The sequence below is a fragment of the Lipotes vexillifer genome, unplaced genomic scaffold, assembly GCF_000442215.2.
Source record: "Lipotes vexillifer unplaced genomic scaffold, Lipotes_vexillifer_v1.1 scaffold496, whole genome shotgun sequence".
Classification (NCBI taxonomy): Eukaryota; Metazoa; Chordata; class Mammalia; order Artiodactyla; family Lipotidae; genus Lipotes; species Lipotes vexillifer.
This window is the reverse complement of record NW_006786690.1, coordinates 1,385,404-1,401,612: the sequence shown is the minus strand read 5'-3', so window position 1 is coordinate 1,401,612 and position 16,209 is coordinate 1,385,404. Positions and strand designations below refer to the sequence as shown.

Below are 16,209 nucleotides of genomic sequence, written 5' to 3'. Positions count from 1 at the left end.
GTTATTGTATTTGTCTGGACTTCGTAGGACTTCACAAGTAGCTGATTTGGTGGTTGCTAAGTGGCCTAGTTTGTGTAAATATAATGTGTTGGTCTTCTCCATGTTCTTTTGGGGTTTTATTGTTTACAAACTTCTTTTTATATTGAGAAAAATAGCCAAAGCATCTTTGACAAAAGGTCTGCACCAGCCAAAAAGATCTGAAACATAAACTTGGAGGCCCCTCTTCTTGAAGTGGGAGGTCTTGAACTACACTTTCTTTTGTGTTCCCCTTCCCCTGTTTCCTATTTCGACCAAGATCTTATGTCCTAAAAACTGTATTCCTACCCCCTCTTCTTTCCCCCTTCGTGCCCTCCCCCAAAATAGTCCATACACCTATACGTTTAATTTGTGGGGTGTCTGTGATTAAATGATTTGTGCAGAAATCCTGAAGAAGCTAAGAACTCACCATCCCTTGTTCTCAATCTCCCGAGTCATGACCATTCCTTGATTTGATTCATTCCAAACAGACTGCTGTCTTTGCATGGATTAAAACCTACTTTAATCTCTAATCCTAGGGTAGAGAGGAGCAATGAGGGGGCCTTCCATGTAGAAAGTGGGGTTGGGAGACCACGAAAGGAAAGATGAATGTATAGCCAAGTCACTCAGGAACTTTTATGCAGGTGCAAGAAACTTATGTCAAAGTGGCCACAAAATTGTTTAATAGGAGACGGACGAATGTAACTCCATGTTTACTGCTAGAAACCAAAGCTTTGTGTGAAATCTTGAATTTATGGGGAGGGAGGGAGGGTAGAAAAGCATGTACCTGTTCTTCATCCCTTCCCCTCATTACTGAACTGCAGGAGACTGAGCCCCCTTGGGCTTTGGCGACCCCATCTGGGCAGTGTTTATTTGTTCGTTGATTTTGCTGTGCCAGGTATACTTCCTTTGCCATTTGCTATCATTTTGTAACACACATGCTGACCCCTTTCCCTTCCCCTTCTTTTCCTTGGGAAAATACAATGAATAAAGACTTATTGGTACCGAAACTGTCATCTCCTTGGTTGATATTTAAGGTGCTTTCTTCCTACCATTATTTCCACTTTCTTGGGTTGGGACTCAAGTCACAAGAACCATTAAGTTTTCTGTTCAGCCATTTTGTTAGGAGTGAATCTTGAAAGTTCAGTCTTTTTAGCACCTCATTACAGTGGATTTTTGTTTCTAGTTAAGGCCTCTTGTCCTTTCCTTGGAAGCTGCCACATTCAAGAGGGGATTAAGGGCTTGGCATGCATAAGAATGGGGTTGCCTGTGCCACTGACTGGGATGAAAGGATGGGGCCATGGCTTGGGGCATGAGACCCTAATAATACTTTGTCCCTTGCTCCTCAAAGCCCTTTACAAATCTTAATTAATTAACCCCCTGCAGCAACCCAGGGATGGAAATACAGGGGAAACTGTTGAAATTGAGGCCAGAGGAGATACACTGACCAGCTATAAACACATGTTAACAAGTTCACTAGCCTTCTGATGAACACTGTATTTTTAAACATCTAGCTCCCCCTAAGGGAAGGAGGGTTTAGAAAAGAAAGACTTGATTGGAGGCATACCAACTATCACACAAAGTGCACGGAATCGTTAACAGAATAAGGGTAAGAAGTTTCATATACCCCTCTAGGGACTTCCTACCAAAAGTCAAAGCTGACCTTGGAAGATGTTAAAAGTAGCAAGCTACTACTGGACCTTACTAAATGGTTTTCCCGCAAAATTGAAGTAATCAGCTAGGCAGAAACTTACTAACCTACATGCAAAGCAGGAAGGATGGAAAAGCTTAAGAGACTATTCATGGGTGGGTTACTCATCTCTGGAGGGCATTCTTTGATCATTTCACTGTGTTAAAAACAACCCTTTCATCAGAAAGAGTGGAAGACAAACGTAATGAGTCCGGAATCATGACTACAGTATCACTTCCTTGCCTTGTTTCCTTGACACTGCAACCCAAAGTAAGAAACTACAAGAAGGTTCTCTGAAAATGGTAAAGTTTTTTTTTTTTCCCCTCTCATTTTGAGAAAACTAAACTCCCAATATCTTTTGTGAGTTTGTGCCTCAAATTCCTGCAACCCTTTTCTTTAAAGGTTTGGTACAGAATGCCCTTGATTTTTCTGTCAGGGTTAGTTGATGGCCTTTCTTAAACTTTAGAAGTCATTCTTAGAGTTCTTTCTGGCCTTAACCCTTTTCTGAGTTCTTTGGCTAGGTCTTGAGAATGCAAATCCTATAATCTTGAGTGCCTTAAATCAGCACAAAATGGACTGATATTAAGTGCCCTCCCTGTGAGGCCAACTACGGCTAGGAACTTTGTAAACGATTAAATTCACTAAATAAGACAAAAGAGTATAAAAACAGGATATTTAAGACTTCTACCAAAAAAAAAAACCAAACAAAAAACACTTGTACCAGAGCTCTAAAGCCAGTGCTGCGGCCTTCCAGCTACCAGGACGCTGCCTTACCCCTTTTCTCAAAAGTCCAAACTGCCACCAGTGGCTAAGAAGTCCCAGCATTTCTGAGGTGGGGCTCTCCTAATTCTTGCCCCGTTACCTAGCCCGCCTGTCTACAGACTTCTCGGCTCTCCCAGGTGGTCTGAACGCCGCCTTCCCCAGCCGGGTCCCTCACACGTGGCCCGGAGCCGGGTAGCCCGCGCGGTTATCCCCTTCACCCCAACCCGCCCCGCCCCAGTAATGCGAACAGCCGAGAACTCTCGCTCAGCTCCGCTCCTCCTCCGAGCGCGCAGGCGCAGGCCAGGGCCCCGCCCATTAGGTGACGGCTGAAGCTTGTCCCAGCGCCCAGCGATGACGTGTTCTTCCAGCGCCACGTCGTGAGGAAGTGTCGGTCCCCTCGAGCTGTTGAAAGGTGCCGGCGCAGCCTGTCAAGGTGCTGGATTCAGGGGGTGGATTAGAGGAGAAGAGGAGAGAGATGACTGAGCGGGAGGCAGCTGTGGGAGAGACAAAGGGGACAGTGGAAGATACAAGTGAAGGAGTAAATAATTGGGAAATCTCTGGGGTAGGAGGTAACGGGTGCAACAACTGAAGGGGTTAGTGACCCAGAGCCCCGAGAGTGGGAAACAGCCTGGTGGAAGATGGAGAAGGAAGAAGGGGGAAGGATCAGGTTGTAGGCACTACGATGTGACAGGAAGCAGACTTACATGTTCAGAAAAAGGCAGTACAGACTCTGAGAAAAAAGGGGATGGGGAGCAAGGTCCACCAAGCCCATAGAACCAAGGAAAGACCTCTGCCCCAAAGGTCCTATTGGCTTATAAATTCTGGGTAGTGAAAGACTAGAGGCTTAGGACAGTGTCTTATTTATTTATTTATTTTGGTTGTGCCGGGTCTTAGTTGTGGCACACGGGATCTTAAGTTGCAGCATGCGAACTCTTAGTTGTGGCATGTGGGATCTAGTTCCCTAACCAGAGATCAAACCCGGGCCCCATGCATTGGGAGCGCAGAGTCTTAGCTTCTGGACCACCAGGGAAGTCCAGGGCCAGTGTTCTTGGATTCTGATGCTGGCTGACCTCTACCGTTTTGATGAATCCCTGCAAGTCAGCCATAGTTGTTTGCAGGTGTGGTGACTTCTAATTCTCTGTCTTGTTTATACAAGGTTACCTGGTTGGTGTCTAATTGTTCTGTGCTTCTTCTGCTGAGGCAAGAACTATGTCATGGATCAAGGAAGGAGAGCTGTCGTTTTGGGAGCGGTTCTGTGCCAACATCATAAAGGTGAGCAGTGGCCCAAAGCACCAGTTGGCCTTTTGGTTCGTTGGCTAATCTTATATTAAAACCTGTTATAAAAATGGGTAACCCATGATATTTATGGATTTGTAGTAGAATTTAGCAATGGTATCAAAGAGTCTTAGAATTGCAGGTAACTTCCAGGTCTACATTTCTGGCAGATTATTGTCCTAACTCTCACATTTTCAGGAAGCCTGAGACCTCCCAGTATCATTGGACAGCATAGACTGTTAGATCTTCCTGAAATTTGTTTCTCTAGAACTTTGATCTATTATTCCTAGTACTGTCCTCTGGGCTTTTTTTTGTTTTGTTTTGTTTTTTTAATTTATTTTTGGCTGCGTTGGGCCTTCATTGTTGTGTGCGGGCTTTCTCTAGTTGCGGTGAGCAGGGGCTGCTCTTCGTTGCAGTGCATGGGCTTCTCACTGTGCTGGCTTCTCTTTGTTGTGGAACACGGGCTCTAGGCGTGCTGGCTTCAGTAGCTGTGGCATGCGGGCTCAGTAGTTGTGGCTTGCGGGCTCTAGAGCTCAGGCTCAGTAGTTGTGGCCCATGGGCCTAGTCGCTCCGCGGCATGTGGGATCTTCCCAGACCAGGGATCGAACCCGTGTCCCTTGCATTGGCAGGCAGATTCTTAACCACTGCGCCACCAGGGAAGTCCCTGACCTCTGGGTTTAGATAAAATAACTAATCTTTCTTTGATGTGACAGTAGAGCATAATGGTTAAGAGGGTTCTGGAGGCAAACATGAATGAAAGTTCTATTCTGTTGTTTATTAACCATGTGACTTTATATGGTGATTTTGAGGATTAAATGAACCTACATAGAAAACACTCAGCACTGTGTCTAGCAGTTTTTAATTACCATTATTGGGGCTGTCTTTCAATCATTTGAAGACTACAATCACTCTGTTTCCTACACTCCACTCCCTAGATCTTCCCTCAGCTTTTTCTCTAGGAATCACAGCAATGTTATATCCTCCTCACATGAAAGGTTTGATATTGGAGCCAGTCAGCTTGGTTTTATTTTTCAGCCACAGGCTGTCAAGCAGCAAGTAGCAGTGAATTTATGAGTAAGTAAGCCTTGTACCCACACATACACTCACACACAAATGCCAGGTGATCTCAGGCAGTCCAGGAAATAGAAAAGCATCTCCTCAAGGAAACACTGCAGTCACATGTTGGGAAGAACAAGCTGCATGACTTTACTGGAATTTTTTTTTTTTTATGGCTATATATGGGGGACAAAAGTAGAAAATGTTGGGAGATGCAGGGGAAGTGGTCTATGAAGAGCCCCTCCAGTGAGGAAAAATAGCCCAAGGAGTGAATTTTTGCTATGATAGACAACAAAAGTCTGCTCTAGGCCAGGTAAGAAGTTTTGTTTGCCCCCAAAATGTCTTTTTTGTTTGTTTTCAAATGGCTCCTGACATTTAAATTTTTATAAAAATCTTGATTAGCTTCTCTTGTGCAATAAGAAGATCCAACAGTATGAGGCCCCCATTCCTGTGTGACAGGACTCGGATAAAACTGAGAAGTGTATGCCTCTTTTATGTGGAGGATGCCCTTTACATTTGGCCATACCCATCAATATCCTTCCTGTGCCTTCCAGTTGAAGGCTAATGAAACCAAAGTGGTGGTTAAAGGCATATGGTTAGGAGATGAACTCTGAAAGCACATAGACCTAAATTTGAATCCCCACTTTGTCTCTTCTGGGCTGTGTGACTTATGCAAGTCACTTGACCTCTCTGAGCCTCAGTTTTTTCACCTATAAAATGAAGATAACACTATTTACTTCATATGTTTGTATGATAAAAAATTAAGATGAAATGTGAAAAGCTCAGCATAGTACTTGGCATGTAGTAAGGGCTCAATAAGCATATAAATAAAAATGAATAAAAGTGCTTAATGCTTATGTATTGAGCTAAAAGTACAGAATACCCAGTTCCCTTCCTCGGGGCTTTTATCATATAGCTCAAGCCTGTCAGCTTGGAATATTGTCTCCCTTTATCTCTGAGGAGTATGTGATGTGTTCATTTGTCTTCTTACTTCACAGGCAGGCCCAATGCCCAAACACATTGCGTTTATAATGGATGGGAACCGTCGCTATGCCAAGAAGTGCCAAGTGGAGAGGCAAGAGGGTCACTCACAGGGCTTCAACAAACTGGCTGAGGTGGGTACACGTTGCAGAACCCAAGGTGAATGGTCTGTGGAGAATTGGATTATAGCTAGAAAACCAGGCCCTGAGTTTGCTGTGGTTTGAGAGTGCTTTCTTATAGCTGTTTGTCTGTTTTATTGCTTGCTTGCTAGCCATAGATCTCATATCAACATTAACAGAAAATTAAGTCATCCAGTGAATCATCGCAAAATATTAGAAATAAGAACAAAATTGTCTCCTCTTACCACTTTAATCAACAATTTATGTTTTTCTGTGCCTCATCTCAATCCTGGTAATATGTTCAACATGACTTAACATTTATAAAATTACATCTATAGCTTTGATAACCTTATTTTTTTCTTGACATTTTGGCAAGTATTTTTCTAGGTTGATCTATAGCTTTCTACCTGTATGTTTTAATGGCTGTGGAACATTTTTCCTGAGGATCTGACATAGTTTGTTTAGCTGCTCCACTATTATTGGACATTATAAATGGTACTAGTTCAGAATAAATTCTTAGAATTGACATTTCCAGAGCAAAGGTAGAGGGTGACTACCCATCCTGAGGTTGAGATGTTTCTCAGGACACAGGCCTTTAAGTGCTTAAACTAGGAAAAGTGCCAGACAAACCAGGACATCACTCCAACCAAACGTCATCAACATTTTATGGTTTTAATGCCCACTGCAAATTGGGAAACAGTAAATTTAACAATAAGAATGGAATATGTCGATCTTTGTGAAACTCTGTAGCCCACAGATCCCAGCTTCTTGGCACAAGAACACGTCCTGAAGCCAGGGCAGTGATATTTTTTGCCTTGAATGAGTGGTTGTGGGGTTCTCTCCAGCACTGAGGTCTTCAGGTTTGTTGGTCTCAGTTTCTCTTTTGTGACTAAGAGGCAGTTTTTGCCTAGTGCTTAGGAGCTTAAGCTCTGTAGTCACTCAGAACTCATTGGCACCCCTGCTCTGCCACTTCCTGGCTCTGTGACCTGCTGCAAGTTACGTAGCTTCCCTTTGCCTCAGTTCCTTCATCTGTAAAATGGGGAGATTACATGAGGATTAAACAAGATGGCACAGTGAAAAGCATGTGGCACAAGACCTGGCATAAAAGATGTGCTCAAAAAATTGAAGCTGTTGTTATTAGCCTATATTAACTGAGGTCAGTGGTGGGCTCCGACCCAGGTGTACCCAAGTTCGCTGCCTGGTAAGATCTTCAGGGCCCAAGCCTATTCAAGTGTCAGGTTTGTGCTGGTAATTTTCCTGAGGTGGCAGTGAATGGGTTTGTGTGTCTGATAAGGGATTAGAAAGGTAGCTCTTCAGCTTTATTTCTTCAGTTCTGTTTGAGTGTCTTCTGTCCCTTACCTTTAACCTCCAGGCTCCCCATCTCAACACTGTTATTCTCATCTCCAGTTTGTTCTCCACCTTTAGTGGCACTGGGTTAGAGCAGTACCGTACCAAAGGACTGAGTTTAAATTTGAGTTTCACTTCTTTTTTCGTTGAGGTATAATTTCATACAGGGAAATGCACAGATTTGGGATTTTGACAGTTGCATTCATCTGTCTAATCCACAGCCCTGTCAAGATACAGAACATTTCCATCTAACAAGTTCCTTTGTGCCCCTTCCCAGTCAAACCCTGTCCTCCCTCCTCTTCTCCTCCCCTTCCCCCTCATCTTCTGATTTCTATCACCCTAGATGAGTTTTTGCTGTTCTAGAACCTCATATAATGGATTCATATGGTAGAGCTGTGGACTTTTGACTCGTCTTCAACTTTCTGAGCCTCAATTTTATCATCTCTAAAGTAGGCATGAAAACAGTAATTCCTTTCTCAAGGGGTAGCTTGAAGAATCAAATGAAATAATGTATGTGAAAACCTTTTGCAGACTTAAATGATACACAGCTGTGCAATTGTTGCTTTTATTCTTATAACTCATCAGCCTCTCAGTCTATTGGAATAATGATGTTATGCTGTGAGTAGTAATACCTTGTGTTTTTATGTATCTTTAGCCACCTTGTGAGGGATGGATTGTGATCCTGTTTTACAAATAAGGAGACTTAGGCCCTGAGAGGTTAAATGATATGCCCGCAGTCACATAGCAAGTGCTTGATGGAGTGAGAGACTAGAACCTAGATCTTTATTCTCTCAGTGAAGAGCTCTTTCCAGTAAACCACAATAGCATCAGCATAATAGTACTCATTAAGTTCACATTTTTCAGTCTCTCGGGTGGTGGCTTTCTGCTTATTTGGTTCATTATTCTGAGAAAAGCATAGGTATTATCCTAGCTTTACCCAGTTTGGGGAGGAGAAAAGTCTGTCTCTCACTGAGTCGGGGCTGAGGCATCTCCTGTTTCCCTTCCTGCTCTTTCCTTGTACCCTAGCTCCTTGCCTTCTCCCCTCTCAGACTCTGCGTTGGTGTTTGAACCTGGGCGTCCTAGAGGTGACGGTCTACGCATTCAGCATTGAGAACTTCAAACGCTCCAAGAGTGAGGTAGATGGGCTAATGGATCTGGCCCGGCAGAAGTTCAGCCGCTTGATGGAAGAAAAGTAAGATGCTGTCAGAGGGGGAGCCTGTGTTCTTATACCACCTCCAGCCTTACCTAACCCTCAGCTGTCTTTTCTGAGGCTAGTTAAGGAACTCTAAACCCTTCTACTGTTAGTTAGACCTCTTCAGTGGCAAATATGGCAAGCTAGTTTTTTCTTTCTTTCTTTCTTTCTTTCTTTCTTCCTTCCTTCCTTTCTTTCTTCCTTTCTTTCTCTCTTTCTTTCTTCCTTTCTTCCTTTCTTCCTTCCTTTCTTTCTTTCTTTCTCTCTCCCTCTCTCTCTCTCCCTCTCTCTCTCTCTCTCTCTCTCCCCCTCTCCCTCCCTCCCTCCCTCCCTTCCTTCCTTCCTTTCCTTTCCTTCCTTTCCTTCCTTCATTCCTTCCTTCTTTCTTTCTTGGACATTTATTTGAGGATATAGAAGTATTTCACAGAATTCAAGGATAAGGATAGCCATCCTCAGGCAAAACTGAAGCCAGGAATTGAAATCGATTAGGTAGAGCCTCCTTGGACACTTATTTCCTTTGCTCCACAGACTAACTTTGTCTGCTTCAAGAGAGCTGCTCAGAATGAATTAAAACCCTTAATTGGTCCACCTTAGTTCAAATTTCTACCCCAGGACCAGTGAACTGTGACCGGGGAAGTAGAGTGAGAGAGACTTTGACAAAGCCATTTTCTGCTGTGCCGTCATCCCTAAAAAGTTACTGTACTCCCCTGCTATACCCTTGGACAGGACTGGATGATGCATAAAAGCCCTTTATGGGGATGAGTCAGTACTGTTCTTGCTACCACTAAATTTAAGCTTAACTTAGGGAGCAAAGCCAGAATGGGGCAAAGTGGAAGTTTGGTGGAGATTATTTGTTTCAAAGCGTGGAACCCTCTTCAGCCAGGACTTCCCCAAAGTGTTCATTACAACCATTCTCTGCCCAGCTCCTCCCCACACCAGGACCAGGAAGATGAGAGAACAGAGAGCTTAGAGCTCTAGTGGAGCTGGGCCTGGGACAGTTCTGTCATTTCCATCCCTATGTGGGTCAGGGTGCGGGGAGCATAGCCAGGCTTCTCTCTGTCCATATTAGTCTCTGGGCCACAGACATTACTCCTTCCCTTGTGGCTCAGAATTCACACCCAAGGGGCTGGGGACAGAGGTAATGGGGACACATTCCAGGTGTTCAAATTCTTCAAATTCTTCTGTACTTCACACTAATCTTACCTTTTTTAAGTGCTTATACTATGTGTCAGGCCCTGAGCCTAACATGTACTCTCATTTAAAATTCACATTATCCTGTGAGAAAGATATTATTATCCCATTTGTAGAGAGAAAGAAAGTAAAAACCAGAGAAGTTTAGGGGTGTATCCTGGGTCACACAGCTATCAGACAGGCAGAGCCAAAACACACAAGGTCTTTCTGACTCTAGACCTGAGCTGTTGTCTGCTATAGAGACAAGAAACAGTCTTAACACTTCTTAAAAGATCAAAATGCATGGCAGTAGAGGTGCTCCTGAGATTGTTCTAATCAGTCACGAGTAGAGAAGATGGTCTTAGGTTATTAAGTCCTAGACAGAGCAAGAAGAAACCTTAGTGGTGGTTTTCCAACAATGTGCCACAGAACCCCATAGTTGTGAGGAGTGGGCATGCAAGGACCCAGAGGGAATGGGGTATACAGTGCTTGTTTGCATTTATCTATTTTATATATTGGGCTTCTGTTTAAGATTTGATTTGAAGAAAGACTTGTTTGGCTAAAAGAAGTTTGGAAAACCACTGGCCTAGTTCAGTTTCATCAGTTGGGAAACTAATCCTGGTGAAGAGAAGAGAAAGGTTTGCCCATGGTCACGCAGCTAGCTAGTGGCAGAGCCAGGCTGGGAGCCCAGATCTCCTGGGTCCTCACCAGGGCTTTTACACCTCCTTACTCAGGTCATGTGCCTGATGTCTGAGAATAAGCACTTTCACAGTATGACAGGGGTGGTTATGCAAGGTCAGATAGTAATCGGTGGCACTAGGCACTAGGGCTTGAATCTAGGTATTCTTTTTTTTTTTTGGCTACACCACACAGCATGCAAGGTCTTAGTTCCCCGACCAGGGATGAAACCCGTGTCCCCTGCAGCAGAACCACGGAGGAACCGTGGAATTCCTGAATCTAGGTATTCTTATTCAAAGCAACATTTGAACAAAGTAATTTGTTCAAGATCAGACAGCTGGTGAGTAGAAAGCCAGAAATCGAACTTAAGGAGTTTGGTTCCAGAGCCTGTCTTTTTAATCACAACATTACACTGCCTCCATATATATATGTCTGATCTTGAACAAATTACTTAACCTCCCTGTGCCTCAGTTTCGTCGTCTGTAAAAGGGGAATGATAATGGTGTCTGCCTCAAAGGTTGATGTAAGGATGGAATGCATGTAAAACACTGAGACCAATGTCTGGCACTTAGTAAACATATAATTAATGTTAGATGTTACAGAAGTAACCAATAATACAACTCCTGCTGTTGAGGAGTTTATTCACCCATCAAAATGGGACAGACAGAACAGAATACGTGAAATGCATCTTGTCGACAAGGACACACAAGGCGGTGTAATGTGTGGTAAAGAGGTTTGGGTTCTCATATCAGGCACACCTGGGATTCAGTCCCGACACAGCACTTGATGGCTGTATGACCTTGGGCAATCCCTATCTAACTATTCTATCTGAGCCTCAGTTTCCTGCTGTAGAACAGGAATGTAGTAAACTCCTTTCAGAGTTGTTGAGGGCATTCAGTGAAATAATACTTGTAGATCAGTGCCTGACACACAGGAAGGCACTCAAAAACTGGTAATTGAGTATCAGCTAAGCACTTTGCTTTCTCCAGCTCTGTCCCACCTCCCAAACCTGCCTCCTTTCCCCCCAATCAGGGAGAAACTGCAGAAGCATGGGGTATGTATCCGGGTCCTGGGTGATCTGCATTTGTTGCCCTTGGATCTCCAGGAGCTGATCGCACAGGCTGTGCAGGCCACCAAGAACTACAACAAGTAAGTTTTCAGATTTCTCCTTAGGGACCTGTATTAATCTATGACTCCCTGCTAACTTTAGGGAGACGTCCTGGCCCTTCCTTGGTCTGCATTTGGTACAAGAGGTAATGAGGAGTTGGTTTTGGATGCTTGAGACTTCTTCCTCCATCTGCAGGGCAGACCAGAGGTGGTTCTGCAGCACCTTGTTATATGTGTGTATACTCACACATACAGTTTCTTATCTTCCTCCTTCATGTGCCTTGCCCCCCATGTACATATGTATTTTTATATATATATGTGTGTGTGTGTGTTTAATTGACAGGGAATGGGGTGGGAATGTAGCAGGCCTTATCCCTGTCTCTGAAGACAGATCCTTCAAGAAATTTTCTTTCCGTCCCACTGCTTTAACCAATAGAGGGGATGACTGTGGAAGGGCATGTAGATGCAGAGGGGAACAGAGTTTAATAATCCAGACTTCATTATGTGTGGCTTCAGAATATAATGCATATTTGGCAGTGGATTTGTTTCACATCAGACTTCCTTCCTATTCTTCTTTGCTTGTTCTAATATCACAGTGAATTCACATCCTCTGAAAGCTGGGGGTTAGCAGAAGGGAAGAAGATTAGGAGAATAATAAGGGTCAGTTAGTATTTTTCTTACTACAAAACTAATATGTTTTTTCCCAAGAAAACTTGGAAAACTCAAAAAATTAATAATCTCGCTTTTCAGAGGTATCCATGGTTAACATTTGGTGTGTGTTTGTTCTGCCACAGAAGGGGTGCTCTGTAATAAGTGACTCCACTCCCTAGTCCCTGTCCCCCTTTGGTAAATTATTCTGTACTTCCCTTCTCAGGTGTTTCCTGAACGTCTGTTTTGCTTACACATCCCGTCATGAGATCAGCAATGCTGTGAGAGAGATGGCCTGGGGAGTGGAGCAAGGCCTGCTGGATCCCAGGTATCGCAGTTGTTCAGCATGATAGGGAAAACAGGCATACACTGAACCATAAAATCCCTCCTAAGTCATGTACTTGAGCCAGAATTCAAATCGGGAATGTATGTGGAAAGATTTGAGAGGGGTGGTCCCCTGCACTTAGAGCTTTGGAATGACTTATTATAGCCTGCTTCAGAATTTCTGTGTTCACCGCAAACCAAGAAGCTCCAGAAAAAATGGCATGGCTTGTAGCAACACTGGGGCATTCAATAAAACATGATGCCCTGCTGGCCTTTGGCAGAGTTTTTCTAAGAATGATTTTTCAGGAATGCAGCTTGTTGGGGGTATTGGCCTTTATGCCTCTCATGCTACAGTTTCATGCAAGATCCAGGTATTTTTCAAAAAGAAAGTTGTTCATCATTAGCAACACGGTAGAATTATTAGAGCTGGGAGAGACTTTAGAAACCATCTGTCTGCTCAGTCCCTCTCCTGTTATTAGTAGTGTAACCTTTGGTAATAATATTAGTAAACTAACAACAGCAGTAGTAAAATAATAGTAGCAAAAAATAAGCCAGGCAATGTGTTATGCTGTGTTTATTTGATTAAGTTAATATTCTCATGTTTAAGAGATTTGAGTCTTTTCTCCATTTTATAGATGAGTGAGAAAACTGAGCTCACATGGAAATGACTGTCCCAAGGTCATTCTGCTAGTAAGTGCCAGAGCTGGGACGTCTATCAAAAACTGTCTGATTCCAGAGCTTTTGTCCTTACCTTTATTATATATGGGATTGTGGGACCCAGGAGGTTTTCTGACTCCCTTCTTGAGTATAATTCGATTTTCCTGGGAAACTAAATTAAAAATGAAGACGTTTCTCAGTGAGAATGAAATTAGATAAGAAGAAAAGGAGACTGTTTTTAAGGCTATTTTATGAATCCCTCTCCTCTCCAACAGCTGAGTGATCTTTCTGTGCCACATAGTTTATTCATTCAGTCATTCATTCGTGTAACAAATATTTTTTAAGTGCCAACTAAAGGCCAGACACATTGCTGTATATAGGGGATACAGTGGTAAAAATAAAAAACACATATTTCCTGCTTTCGTGGATCTCTGGTAAGGGAAACAAACATTATCAACATTATATAAATTAGCATAAATTTATAATGATGATAAGCATGATAAAGGCATTGGTGCATGGTTCAACAAGAATTTATAATAAGAGGAATGGACCTGGTAGGGAAGGCTCCCCAAAGGAAATGATAAATGACATAAGAAGGGGGTGAGAGGATAAGCAGTAACTGGGGAAGGAGGCAGTATTATGAGGAGCTTGTTGGTTGCACAAATACTGTTGGAATAATTCAAGGGAGCTTGGATTATGGTGGTGATGGTGGAATAGACCAAAGAGACTGCATTAAGAGCTATGAAGCAGATCAAATAGAGAGGACTTGGGGGGGTGGTGGTGGGATGAATTGGGAGATTGGGATTGACATATATACACTAATATGTATAAAATAGATAACTAAGAAGAACCTGTTGTATTAAAAAAATAAAATTAAAAAAAGAAAAAAAAAAGAAAAAATATTAGAAAAAAAATCGAGAGGACTTGATGGATTGACTCTGGGATAAGGATGTGTTATGGGTGACTCCAGAGTTTTTGACTTATAAAACAGTGGACAGTGGTGCCCTTCGCTGTGCTGAGAACCCTGAGAGGCTGCAGTTTGAGGAAGAAAGTCAGGAGTTTGGTTTGGGATATAGTATAGATGTTGAACACAGATATCAGGTTGACAGTAGAGAGAAGTGGGGACTGGAGATAGCAGTATGGTAACTGAAGCAAAGAGAGAGCGTGAGGAATCTAAGGAGAGTCTAGAGTGAGAAGAGAGGGCCTAGGATGGGGTTTTGAGAAACTCATAAGTTTTACTGGCTGGGTAGAGGAAAATGAGCCTTAAGGAAAAAAGAGAATCAACAACCAGAAAGGTAGAAACAAAAGGGCTGCCAGTATTACAGAAGCCAAGAAAAGAGGGTGTTTGGTAGCGCAGGTGGGGTGGCAGGTGTGCATTGGTGGGAGCAACAGTGTCAAATGCTGTAGAGAGGTTAATTAATATGTGGATTGAAAATTAGCCATTGGGGAAGAAACATTAAGATACTGGTTAAGTTGGCAGTATGGGGGCTGGGCAGGAAGATGAGATATAAGTAGATGAGGGATATATAAGTAGATGAAAGTTATTGATAATTTTCTGATTCTTGGCTTGGGGAATGATTTCATAGTCCATTTTATTCTTAGTGCTTTACGATTAATGTTTTATATAATTTTTGTGTAAATTAAATAACATATTTAAAAAAATAAGGGACAAATGTTTATGCTAAAAAGAAAAAAAGCTATTTAGCAAGCAGATTTAATATGCATTCATGCCTGGAACTAGAACTCTGATCTTGCCTCCTAGTGCAGTGTGATTTATACTGATACCACTTTGCAGTAGCCACTGACCCCCTGCTTCTTGCCCAGCTAGTTTTCTCATATCCGTTTTCTCTGCCCTGCATGGTTTAGTAACTTGCCTGTGTGGGTTAGTCATGCAGACATGGCGTGGGCTGGGCGGGTTACTAGGGTAAGGAAGCTGATGTCTCAACCCATCAGCTCAGGAAGCTTGGTGTTCAACTCAGACTGGGCTGATCAGGGCCTGAGGCAGTGCTCTTTACATTATTCAGCTTTAGACAAATCCATATTTATAACAGAGAGTCAATGAGTTAATTACAGTCAGGCTCTACCCTTCCCATAACTGGAATTTTTCTATTCTCTCATCACCACCATCCAACTCCTCATTTTCCTTTCTTCCAGGGTAATATATTTTTTTCTAGCAGTCATTTTAATAGATTTTTTTTGAATCTCAAATTATAAAAGAGGAATTAGGTTTAGCATAAATGATAGTTAATAAACTCTCTTGAGCAGGTCTTGACCATCTGTAGGCCTCTGTCTTCCTCTTAAAACAATAGTGTTAATAATAATTGCCGGGCTTCCCTGGTGGTGCAGTGGTTGAGAGTCCGCCTGCCGATGCAGGGGACGCGGGTTCGTGCCCCGGTCCAGGAGGATCCCACATGCCACGGAGCAGCTGGGCCCGTGAGCCATGGCCGCTGAGCCTGCGCGTCCGGAGCCTGTGCTCTGCAACGGGAGAGGCCACAGCAGTGAGAGGTCCAAGTACCACAAAAAAAATAAAAATAAAAATAAATAATAATAATTGCTAATGTTTACTAAGCATTTACTCTGTGCCCAGCACTTGCTAAGTATTCCACGTACATTATTTCATTTAATCCTTAGGCCCTTTGAAGTAGATGCTGTTTTTATAAATTGAACCTTGCTGTGAGGTTAAATAACTTGTCCAAGTTCACACAGTTGACCAGGATTTCCAGCCTGGCTCCAGAGCCTGTGTTCTCTTTCACTATGGCATACTGACTGCCTTATAGGAAGGTTGAAATGAACAAAAACACAGTATAAAAATAAAAATTAATAACTAATAGTTATCGGGGACTTCCGTGACTGTCCAGTGGTTAAGATTTCGCCTTCCAATGCACAGGGTGTGGGTTTGATCCCTAGTCACGAGCTAAGATCCCACATGCCCCGTGGCTAAAAAAACCAAAACATAAAACAGAAGCAATATTATAACAAATTCAATAAAGACTTTAAAAAACAAATGGTCCACATCAAAAATATATACTAAAGGGGCTTCCCTGGTGGCGCAGTGGTTGAGAGTCTGCCTGCTGATGCAGGGGACACAGGTTCGTGACCCAGTCCGGGAAGATCCCACATGCCGTGGAGCGGCTAGGCCCGTGAGCCATGGCCGCTGAGCCTGTGCGTCCAGAGCCTGTGCTCCGCAA

General features: G+C 43.1%; 1 protein-coding gene across 1 annotated transcript in view; it reads left to right on the top strand.

The window, feature by feature from the left end:
* The first annotated feature begins 3,624 nt into the window (after nt 1-3,624).
* DHDDS (dehydrodolichyl diphosphate synthase subunit) overlaps nt 3,625-16,209 on the top strand; it is a 27,168-nt gene continuing 14,583 nt past the window's right edge. Inside the window, 5 exon segments of the mRNA XM_007459115.1 lie at nt 3,625-3,739; nt 5,797-5,913; nt 8,295-8,437; nt 11,318-11,434; nt 12,267-12,368. Of these exon segments, the coding sequence (XP_007459177.1) occupies nt 3,677-3,739; nt 5,797-5,913; nt 8,295-8,437; nt 11,318-11,434; nt 12,267-12,368 (542 nt within the window). The 5' untranslated portion in view covers nt 3,625-3,676.